Raw genomic sequence first — 12,544 nt, 5'->3', positions numbered from 1 at the left:
CACAAACAATAGTAACAGGGATGACTGAGGAGCAATGGAGTCACATCACCAAAAGATTTTCAAGAGAAAGATCTATTAAAAACTAAAAGCACAAAGCAACAAATGAACCAAAATTTAAATAATATAATCAATAGATCTCAAAATTCAATTTCTGATATAGACATGTGTTTATTTCCTCAAATTTTTATTAGTGGGGAAATATCTACTCTCTCCAATTACAGAGGAAAATGAAATAACTAGGCAGTCTCTACAGCTGTCGCTGTGTGTAGATACTAAGACCCAAGGATTTCACAAATGATGTCAAGGTGATAAATCTGATGTGAACACAACTAACCTAATCATACTTTTCTATTCTATGTCACAGTAAGAAAATTATGCTGCAGTCTTGAAAAGCCTCTCACAAGTATTTTGGAAAATATTTTGATAAACTCAAAGACTTAAGAATTATATAACATTAGGAAAAACCTTCCAATAACTGAAGTTAAGTCAGGATAACAAGGGAGTGAGAATTTACTTTCAAGAAACAATTAGTTTCCCTTAGATTATTACATTAGAGACATCACAAGTACCTAAAGCAGACAGTAAAATACAAACAGCTTAGAGTTACACAAACATGTTTTGAATTCAAGACCTACTTTCCAGATGAACATCCTTTAGAAAAATTCATTCATTTATCTGAGTTTTAGTTGTAATCATGTCTAAAACAGAAAAACAAAACTTGCAGGGTTCTTGTATTAAAAGTAATGTTAATAATTTCTTATGAAATAAGTATTAGAAATAACATTAATAATTAAGATAATGTAAAATAATATTGATGACAGTAATCTAGAAGACAGTGTCCTGAAAGAGAATCATTATTATTAGTGGAGGTGGTGGGGATGGGGATGGTGGCGGTTTCTGAGAACCTTTCCCATGTGGCCAAGATGGTGTTAGTTCACACAAGCTCTGCTTAAGTGCCCATTATCTCAGGGCCACTGATAACCACCAGCCTCGTGACAAATGTGAGCCTGGCCAGAGGAGTAGACCAGATGTGTGAACGTGAACACATGCCTTCCCATCTGGCAAGATCGCCTGGTGGTTCATCCATTTTCATGCCCAGCTCTCAGTGAACCAGCAGAAATAAACAACCAATCAAAAAATGCAGAAAATCTAACTTTAGGATGAAGTACTTCAAATAATATCAAAGTATTACTAGATAAAAAAGCTTTATCCTTAAAACCTTTTTTGAAACTTCCAAAAGGAATGCAAATGACAATTTTCTCTGAAATATCAAACTTTCAATATATCTGAAGCCAAAAGAATCCTTCAAGGAGAAATTATTTCCTAGGAAAGCTATGAATAATGATAATTCTCAAGGAAAGCTCATATTCACATTTTACATTTCTTATATACTTATGAGCACTAAATTGTACATGATTATTCATGCATAGAAATGAAGAAAACAGCTGAAAATTGATGGTTTTATTTCAGACATATCAATGACCAAAATCGGTAGTTCAGTATCCCATACTAAACAGATTCTATTTACTGTGAGCAGACTTTAAAGGTTTGCTAATTCTACATCACCTTCATTCAGACTTTTTGTTCATCTCTTTTTACACCCTAGCATAACTAGAGCCCACCTACCTAAGAATGCTGGCACTAAGAGTAAGCACATTATATGGAATTTGTGCGTTAACCAACTGCAGTTAACAATGTCATGGTAGTTCACTCTATCCACCCACCATGAACCAAGATTAAAGAAATACTGAGGCAGATGAGTCTTCTGCCAACAAAGTTAAAATTGAGAAGCTTTCTTTTCTTGTGGCTGCATTTTTTTTTGTCAGCTTGCAAGAGACTATATCCTGCCACACAGGGAAGTAATCAGGCATTTATTAAATGTAAGTTTTGGCAAGATGACGAATTGTATCACAAATGCAATTGTACCTTTGTTCATCCCACACTCAGCATCGGAAACAATTTTTCATCCTTCAGAATTATGTTCCAGAAGCTCACATAATATATTTTCATTAAATGCTCATAAAATAAGGGAACCATGAAGAAAAAATATGGCCTTCCACATTGTCTGTAGGTGGATGCTATGGTGATTTTAAAATACAAGTTTTTATTTTGGAATAAATTGAATTCTCATTAAATCAGGCTAACATCTTTAACAGTCAGGCTAATAACAGGGGTGGGGTAGAGCTCTTATGAGGGGTGGCCCCCCAAAACTGGAACTATCTTCTGGAGGGTGGGCCCCTTGTAGTACAGGCTTCCCCCACTAGCTGAGTGTTCTAGGAACCCACTGCTATCAGTGTGCCAGCAGGTGTTGTTGTGAGAGGCTGCGTTTGGCTTCAGTCACTTTTTTTACAACTCTTTCAGCGTGTTTGCCCATTTCATAATGGGTGATTTACATGCATACCTGCCCACACCACACTGAGTGTTCAGCAGTTTTTGACCAAAAAGGGCATGACCTCCATGTACCACCCTGCCTATTACCTGATTTTTCCCTGAGTGACTTTTTTTGGTTTCCCCAGATGGAAAAAAAAAAAAAGTCCTTAAAGGGAAATATTTTGTCAATGTGGAAGAGGTGAAATGGAAAATGGCAGAGGCACTGAAAAATCGACCAGTTCAGAAACTGTTTTGAGCAGTGGGAAAAAACATCTCAATAGAGGTGTATTGCATCAAATGAAGAGTAATTTGAAGGTGACTGAAGTTTAAACAAGAATAAATACACAATATTTTATAAGTAAATCCTAGGTCTTTGGGTCCCCCTCATATGTGCACTTGTTAAGACTAGTGGTTGAAACTATGCTTAGATGAAATATCTTACCCAAGGGAAATGTGTCTGAAAAGGCTTATATAAATAATGCTTTTCAGTGAGAAGTTGTATACAACTTTAATTACATTTTAAACATGATAGAAGTGTTTCTCTCATAAGAAATACTGTAACAAGTTTCTGGTTATAGGAAAAACAATTATTCCCCAGTTTATTTATTTGAGAAATTGAGCTTTTCATTAATTGAATGTACTGAAAAGCAAACTTGTCAAAGCAATTTTTTAAAAAAACAGTGTCATTTAAAATATACCTTATTAAAAATTGACTTTGCTTTTGGACTGAAACCTTATTTTTGTGAATCTGTGAATCACCTTACATAGTTTTCATGATAAGGAAGTTATACCAGAAAATCCTAAACCACTAAAGTAATCTAGGCCTCCAACAAAAATAACACAGACAAGTCAATAAATATGGAAATAAACAAAACCATCATGCTAATGAATGCAAACTTAAATGACAACAAAAAATAAATTTCATATAGTATTTTTAAAATTTAGCATATAGTCTCAAGTGTTTTAAAATCGTTTTTAGTCTCTTGAAAATAAAGGAAAAAATGAAACTACATAGTGAATTTATATGATTTGGTCCACTTTCGTCAGGTCCTCTTTTTGGTGCAGCCCAAAACTTGTGCATAAATGAGAACTGAATACACTGAACAGAAAGAATTAGAAATGCACTTATATAAAAATATTAGATAATGTTATGGAAGGGGGATTGAGCTTAGACCGTGGAGAACTGTTCTAATAATACTAGAAGGCTATTCTAGGAATGTCTCTAAAAAATCAGATAACCTAGAATATTCATTACAACGAGCATTCAGGATTGTCATGCAAATCAGATTTCCTCTGGTTATAAGAAACATTTACATATGACACCGAGTAATACTTTGTCTACTTAATTCCAGAGAAGTTTCAGTGTCTAGATTCTGGATATTATCATTTTGACTGTTTTGTGAATTTGTTTCTGAATAACAAGCGTGTCTTGCACCTATTTTCTCTTTTAGAATTTTCATCAAGGTTCAGAGACTTCAGCAAAAGGTAAATCATATATGTACTCAAAATTTTTTAGAAAGTTGTAGAACCAAAAATTTTTTTTTTCAATTTTCCATACAAATATTATGGTAACACAAACATACAGAAAATTTTTTGAGGAAAAATGCATTGCTAACACTCTTTTACTCATGAAAGTGATTATTCTCTGAATGAATAATGGTCCTTTCTCTCTAAACTTTTAGCCTGACATTTTTAAAGAATGGGAAAAATCAAAGGGATATATAAAAATTAAAGAAATATTAAAAATGGCCTTCTGACCATTTCAAGAAACTGTAAAATTTTCTTTAGCTAATTATATTTTGATGTAAGAATGCCAAGAAAGTAGCAAGTATCCTTCTTCAAAGTCACTAAGTTCAAATTTAGAGTCAGGCTCTCACCTGTCAGAATAGCTGTCATCAATAAGTCAACAAAGTGCTGGCGAGGACGTGGAGAAAGGGGAGTCCTGTTTCCCTGTCAATGGGAATGCAGACTGGTGCAACCACTGTGGGAAGCAGTATGGAGATACCTCAAAAAAATTAAAAGTGAATGTTCCTTTTGGCCCAGTGATCCCACTTCTGGGAATATACCCGAAGGAACCCAAAATACTAATTCGAAAGAACATAAGCACTACTATGTTCACTGCAGCATTATTTACAATCGCCAAGATATGGAAGCAGCGCAAGTGCCCATCAGTAGATGAGTGAATTAAACAACTATGGGACATTTACACAATGGAATACTACTCGGCCATAAAAAAGAAGAAAAATTTACCCTTTACAACAGTATGGATGGACCTGGAGAACATTATGCTAAGTAAAATAAGCCATAGAGAGAAAAATATCATATGATTTCACTCATCTGTGGAATCTAATGAACAAACTGAACTAACAAGCAACATAGAGACAGACTCAGAGAGAGCAGGCTGACAGCTCTTGGGGGTGGGGTTAAGGGTGGAGGGACTGAGCATAAAGGAAAAAAGATTCATGGGCATGGAGAACAGTTTGTTAATTATGGGGGTGGTATAAGGATTAATGGAAAAAATAGAGTAAATTTTTTTAAATAAATAAAAATAAAATATTCAAGATTAAAAAGTCAGGCTCTTAAAAACCAATCTTCCATAACAAGTAGGAAAATTTGGTTCTGTAATAAGAAGTGCTAAAGAGGCCCCAAACCTATAAAATGGCACGCACAGGAGGACTTGGCCTTCACAGAGAATAGTAGATGTATGGTAAAGTGATACAGAGAAAAGAGTTTGTTCCTTGGAATCAGGCAGAACTGGTTTTGAATTTCGACTCTGCCACTTTTTGACTTTATGATCTTAGAGAATTAAATTCTATAAGCCTCAGTTTTCCTGATATACATTAAAGGTATGATAGTATTTAATGGGCAGGTTGTGGTCAGGGTTCTTCTTGTTTATTCAGGGAGAAGGTACTTATGAACACTGCGTGTCTTTAAGAAAACTGGCTGACTCGCAGATATTGAACTAACACCCTTGGAATCAGAGGTGCCAATGAAGGGCAAATAATAACCCCAACCTGTCCTCCATACTTTTAATCATTTTCAGTGAAAAGTTATGTACAGAGGGGCATCCTTTCAACACTAATTCCCGCCACTCAAAAGAAGACCTTCTATTATGTTTAAAGAACTGCCGCTTCACATCAGAGGAAAATGGGATGACAGAGGACATGGAGAAACAAACCTGTGCTAGTGAAAAAGTCCCTGTTCCAGGCATCCATAAAACTCCAGAACGTTATAGAGGAAGGGGAGGGGGTAAAACCTTCCCAACAATGTTACTAACACAAAGTCCAAGTGATAGAACGTGGAGTGAACAAGCCGCAGGTATGCCTACGGGTACTGGTCCTTCTTTCTTTCCATTGGGAATGTTAGAATAAAATCCCCTCACTCATATTCCTAAGGGATTGGAATATGAGATCCCATAAAACTTCACAGGAGCATTCCCAGGGACTTATATTCCATGCTAAGTCATCGTAGATTCTAATGAATGCATTTTAATTGCATAAATATTGCCATTATTTCTTTATTCATAACACTATAACAGTTTTTCCAACGTAAAATCAGGGATGATAAACATTTTTTCTCTAGATTTCACTATGAAGCCCAGTATCTTGAGTCCTTAATACATGTCTAATGAGGTGTGAAATACATTCTTCACCCAGAATGCTGGAACTAAAGCATAATACATAAGCACACATGTCTATAAACTTGGAAGAAGCAAATTATAACCAACTGTAACCAAAAAGTAAAGAGTAAAGTTCGAGTAATTATCAACATAATTAAAAATCACCAAAATATATGCTGAGGCTTGACTTAATAAGATCTCTGACCTAACTGTATGCTTTATTTTATGTGTATTCATTTGCACAAGATTGAAGGTCATTAACAAGAAGTTTGTGTTTCTGCTTTGGAGTACCAGCAGTACAATTTGGGAACGAGGAAACAAGATGTTTCTATACATTTATAATCCTCTATGCCTGTTGCTCAGGTGAATCACTGCCGGTTGGTCTCCGGAGTGTGATGAGGCTTCTTTTAGGGCTATGTTATGCGGCTTTACTCTTCTGTCTCATTAATTGCTGCTGCTGATTTCTCAGAGAGTTTTAATTAGTGCTCTTTCACCGAGCTTGGCCTTTCAGGCCCTTTGAACAAAGGGCACAATTTTAGAAATACAGCAAATAAGTAAAATTTGGCCATCTAATAAATTTCATACAAAGTTATGAACAACTAAGTGAATAACCAATAGCATGTGTTGAACAACAACAAAAACGTTTAGTTATGGACAGAGCTGCTGAGAGACAGGATGTGGGAAGAAGTCCATGCTGAAGCTGACCTCTCTCCTGAGTATCCAAATGCCTGAGCAGACCACTGGGCACTGCAGACCACTGGAGGGAAAAGCTAGCTCTTTGTACTATTTAGTTTTCAAAACAACTAGAAACCAAAAAGCAACGGATGTTTCAGAAACAATTTATGAGGAAGTGCCTACGTTTGAATCAATGGGAGTAATGTGCGGCTCACTCCACACATGCTGGAATCAAATTACAGCATAATTTCTAATGATGTGCTTATTTGTTCTCTCAACGTCTCCCCTGCTGTCCCGCGGGCTCTGTCACCGGTTCCAGCGCTCTGGCGGTTGCAGTGGGGGTGGGAAATACCCCTTAAGCAGGTGAAGACACGGAGATTCTGTGGCTGAGCCACTGGCATGGGTGGCGCCAGAGCTCAGGCTGGGTATTTGGGATCCCAATTGGGACAGGCCAGAACCACGGTCCCTGATCAACTGGCAGAAGAGGAGCCTGCAATCTGGAGAACTGGTGTCCAGGCCGGACCACCACGAAGCCAAGGCCACCAGGCCTGTCTTCCTCACCAGGCTCTCCCAGTTCCACTTGCACACTTCCCTGGAGAAGGACTGCACTCTGATCCCCGTTTAATACAATCATCCATTCCTCCATGTCTCAAGCCAGAGAAACCACCACCATCATCAGCAAACACCCACTAGGCAGCTGCAAAGTCAGCGCAGGAACCTGCTGATGGAAAGCACCCCCATGGAGGCCGCCGAGCTGGAAGCTGTGTGGCCTGACCAAGAGGGGCCCCATCGAACCAACTTTCGGAACTACATCCCCTACTACGGGGACGTGGAGCAACTGAGCGGCTGGAGGACTGTTACTAGGTCTTCATCTGCCAACTCAACGTTGTCCACTAACCTACTGTACTCCAGTTCCTTCAAGAAGGTTGGCTCCGCCCCTCCCTCCACTTTGGCCCTATTGCCTCTCCTGTGGCTTAGGACAGGTGCTCAGTACCCTCAGGTACAGGCAGTTCAGATGTGTGACAAAATGTCCCACTCTTTAGCCCTGTGCCCAAAATCTCCCATGTGGGAGCCACTAAGCACGTTCCTGCCCTTTGTTTTCCTCCCCTAGGCCACGTGGTAATTACATCTCCTTTCTCTAAGACAAAGTGAAAGAAAAGTAGAAACATGTAAAATGTGGCATTTTGGTACTTTTGTCTGGCCCAGGATGGAAAAGGGCAGCATTTAAATCAAATCAGACTGATTCCATTTGCATGGTTTTCTTCCACACTGTCATCTGCCAGGACCAGACTGGGGTCCAAGAAGGCCTGCTTCAAGGACTGGACAAGGCCTGACAGGTGCCACCACTGCCGGGGACAGCAGGCAGGTCCGCACTGAGGGGACCTCCCTGCCCACTTTCAGATTCTATTCGGCTAAACCCAATCAGGCACCAGGAACAAGGAGGAGAAAGAGGAGACCAGACATTTTATTCATAACATTTCACTTCATGAATTCTTTTCATTTCTTAAAACCTTTTTGTCACTTAAATATTTGTCAAGTGAATATTTTTGAGCCTTTCTATTTGAGCTTATTCTTCACGTATCTTTTAAACCATTACTACAGTTGAATATTAAAACAAAAATAATTGCATGTAGTGAATGTATTAAAGGGTCACTCATTCACTACTGCACTCATTCACAACCACGTATGTAGTGCCAGCAGTGAGCACTCTTTGCCGGCCCCAGTAAGAGGTTTGACCCTGAACACTAGGAAAACTCCCCACCCTCATAAGCTTCTCCAGTGTCATGGCGCCACCTGTCCTGATCTCGGTCAGAGACCACCAGATCTGCCTGGTACATTTCATCAGTCTCTTCTACTTCCTTCCTTTCAGGTAGGAATTTTCCCGGCAAAGAGAGTTTATCAGGAGAAAGAAAGCTATTGTAAGGAAAGTTTATCTTATATTCTGTAATTAGATGACCCTTCTCATACGATCAGCACGCCTAAAATTGGCTTCTTTCATTTACCACGTATTTGAAAACTGTCAGTCCCTTCACTTAGTCTTTTTTTTTTTAATTTTTCTACCTTCATGACACTTCAAGTCACTTTTAGGAAAAATCAATAAGCTCCCTTTAAATAACCAGTGATAAAACTACAGTAAGACTTTGTCTTGATTTTGAGTAGATTTAGTAAACATCATACACCTTTCATAAATAAGCTTTAAGTAGCTTATATCAGATTATAGCCAGGTACTATTACCATTGTCTTTTTATAGGAACACAAGGCATATTATATGATTAGTGTTTAGTTAAGGGTAAACAGCATAGCCTAATCAAATTTATTATGATTAACTTCTAGATGGAATTTGTTTGAAGAACTTATAAGCCATGTAGCAAACATGTTCCTTGTCTGCAAATTAATTCTAAACAATAATAACCTAAAACAAAACTATTGCAAATTATAGTAGATCTAATGCCAAATTAATAATCCACAACTGTGGTTTTTGATGAAAGGTTTCCAAAATTTCCATAACTGAAGATATGACATCTCATTGATTACACTACGAGCAGCTAATCCAGGCTGAATATAGAGGCACAGATGGCTAATTGGCTTCAGCTGGTGGAGGGTCATTTTAATTAAATTTTACTTAAATTTTATTATAAAAAATTTCAAAGTTATACTAGATAGCTAATGATAAATAGGGTCCTTCACAGGTGACCTGATTTATATCATTTCCCCCCTAGGCTTGATAGAAAAAGTGACAACTGAACTATCCACATCCATCTACCAGCTAATCGATGTCTATTGCAGCAGCTTTTATGCAGATTTCCAGCCTCTAAATGCACCCGCTTATGCTTCCTGTGTACATCCTGGGCCCCATTCCCACCTCAGCTTCACAGTGTATGCGGCTCACAACATTCCAGAGACCTGGGCGCATAGGTGAGTGGTGGTGAGGTTTTTCACAAAAAAGTTAATTAATATTTGCATAGCTTCTAACTGGAGTATAATCTGTCTTATTCTTATTTGCTAGGGCAAATATTTCACAACATTTTGAAATGTAATCAGCATAGATTTACCCTTATTCTTAAAATTATTTTTAAAAACTTTATTCCCAATGCATGTTCCTTTTCCCTCATGTTTTCTCCCATTCTCCATATTAAAAATGACTACATATTGTCAATATATCACTATAGAAACAGAAAATGCTCATCCTATTAGTGACTGTCTTAAAATTTTTCTTTTATTATGTTTGAATCTAAATGCCTAATGTCAGTTCACAGAACACACACACAAACACAGAGGGGAGAGAAAGAGAGAACATGGAGAAAGATGGAGAATAATTAAAAATACCAAAAACATCACACTGGTTTTCACCAAGTATTGAGTAATAACTATTTTGCGAGATTACTACTTTGATAAAGTGGGAATTAGCCAAGAGTTATTTGAGTGACAATAGAAATTAACCACAATTGGAGCATCATCAGTATTTAGATTGACCCTATTATGTAGCATTTTCTTGAATAACATAATTAGAGTGATATTATAATACTCTTTAATTCCTTATGTTAGATCTATAAAATACTACAGATTAAATCAAAGTTCATAGGAGAATAGTAATTTATTAATGGATGCATTGTACCTACTCCATTTAGTATTGCAAAGAAAAGCTACAACAATTTTAGTAAAAACATAAACAATTGCTATATTGGCCTGTATTTTTACAAATAACTGAAATGTATACATATTTATAAAGCCAATTAGAAAGGAAATTTTACTTTTTGTGTTAGAAAAAGCATTATCTATCCTCTCTCTATATATATCTCTGTCCACATTCCTTCAGAACCCACAGAATGATGATTCTTTTATGCTTTTTCTCTTTCTTAATTTTATAACAAATTTTAAAGAGTTAATGTATAATATAATAAATTGCTACTCAAATGAATTTTCTATTATAACTTTAAACATTAACATACTTAGTTTAATTCGCATGAAAAACCATGTAGTTAGATAAATACAGATAAAGACACCTGTATGTGTAGAGCAGGGTGTGGCACTCAGTTTTGTTTATTTTTCTATTGTTTTTCTATTCTCTATTTTATTTATTTCAGTTCCAAATTTTATTATTTCCTTCCTTCTACTAACTTTGGACTCAGTTTGTTCTTTTTCTGGTTCCTTGCTTGTAAAGTCTGTTGCTCATTTGTAACCTTTCTTCTCTAATGTAGGCATTTACTGCTATAAACTTAGTACTGTTCTCTTTGCACCCCATATTTTGTGTGTTCATTTTCATCTGTCTAAAGACATTTTCTAATTTCCCTTTTGATCTTTTATTTGACACAGTGGTTATTCAGAAATGTTAATTTGCATTAATTTGGGAATTTTCTTGTTTTCTTTCTGCTGTTGATTTCTAGTTTCATTCTATCGTGGTCAGAGGATGTACTCGGTATGATTTCAATCTTCTCAGATTTATTAAGACTTGTTTTGTGACCTAACATGTGATCCACACTGGAGAATGTTTCATGTGCACTGGAGAGGATTGTGGACTCTCCTGCTTTTGGATGGAATGTTCCATATACATCTTTCAGGTTCATTTGGCCCACACTACTGGCCAAGCCCTCTGTTACCTTAATGAGCATCCTTTGGTTCTATCCACTGGAGCAGGGGGCGTCCAACATGCAGCCCACCGGCCCCATGTGGCCCAGGACAGTTATGAATACAGCCCAATACAAAATCATAAATTTTCTTAAAACATTATGAGATTTTTTTGTGATTACATGTCACAATGTCACGTAAAATAAATGTACATACACTCTCATTATTTGCACACATATGTGGCTTCAGTTTTACGGTGGTGTGCGGCTTCCGGTGTGTTACCTTCCAAGCACAGAAAATAGAATTGACACCATCAGACGTTACATATGCTCATGGTGAGCTAGCAAGGCAGGTGTTATCAATAATATTTCAACCTACCATGGCAATGTTAGTGTTTAATGTTATTTGGAAGTCAGGTAAGCATTATTATTTGATTACTGGAGGTACTTCCACACCTCGGCAGCTCCTCACTCATCACCCACCATGCTCTATAATTGGCCCTCCTCCTCGCCCTGCATTGGCAGCTGAGAGGGCTGTGGAAGGGCCCAAAGTATTCAGCGTATTGAATTAATGTTGTTGTTATATGTGTGTGTTTTCTTTAAGCTATAAAGCATTTTCTTTTTCCTGTTGGCTTACTTATGCTGGAAAGAAGTTGTGCCAAGTGAGAAACCACAGAAATATTCAAGTCAAAAAATTGTTTTTTTTCTTGGTCAACTGGAACGAAATGTAAGTTTAATCTTTGTTCTGGTAGGATCATTTATCTAATAAATGATAATAATAAGTTTTTTATTTTTATTTTTAAGTAAAGCATGTGATTTTAAAAACTGTTGCCAGTTGATTGGATTCGGTGATGCGATAAATATGCTAGGGTCAATGAATAACTGACTGTTTAATTCAAAAAATTGAAAGTCCATTTAAAACCTAGACAAGTGTCCAATTCACATTACCTAACTGATCAAAGAGGGAAACTGGAAAAAGAAGAATTATTAATCATTCACAGACTGTGGATGAAAGGAATACCCTCTGTTTGGAGCTGGAAGGAGGTAGGTTCAGATACAACAAAGAAGAAGTGACCAAATATGAAATCTCTATTTTCCCACAAAGGCCAGTTACATTATTTGTTTAAACAATCACATTTTTGACAATAATTATGTATACATTTTGTAAACTGCCACCTAATTTGGGGTGACTGGATCCTACTTCACCATTTTCTAGAGATTTATTATATCAGTAAGGAGAAATACTTTCTTACCATCATCTATGCCCTCCTCCTCCCCTCTGTCTTTCCCACCTCAGGCCCTCACTTTGCTCAGC

The 12,544-nt window shown here is 37.0% G+C and overlaps 1 protein-coding gene across 5 annotated transcripts in view; it reads left to right on the top strand.

The window, feature by feature from the left end:
* Positions 1-12,544, top strand: part of PIK3C2G (phosphatidylinositol-4-phosphate 3-kinase catalytic subunit type 2 gamma) — a 280,978-nt gene that overhangs the window by 71,695 nt on the left and 196,739 nt on the right. For all 5 annotated transcript variants that reach the window (XR_011651038.1, XM_071221070.1, XM_071221071.1 and 2 more), the window contains exons 12-14: positions 3,822-3,855; positions 9,385-9,580; positions 11,834-11,956. Coding sequence is in view for 4 of the 5 variants with exons in the window: in XM_071221070.1 (XP_071077171.1) it covers positions 3,822-3,855; positions 9,385-9,580; positions 11,834-11,956 (353 nt within the window). In the remaining variant the exon portion in view is untranslated. The remainder of the gene's footprint in view (positions 1-3,821; positions 3,856-9,384; positions 9,581-11,833; positions 11,957-12,544) is intronic.

This window comes from Desmodus rotundus, chromosome 3 (genome assembly GCF_022682495.2).
Source record: "Desmodus rotundus isolate HL8 chromosome 3, HLdesRot8A.1, whole genome shotgun sequence".
Lineage (NCBI taxonomy): Eukaryota > Metazoa > Chordata > Mammalia > Chiroptera > Phyllostomidae > Desmodus > Desmodus rotundus.
Note: the sequence above shows the minus strand (reverse complement) of the source record. Positions and strands in the feature narration are given on the sequence as shown.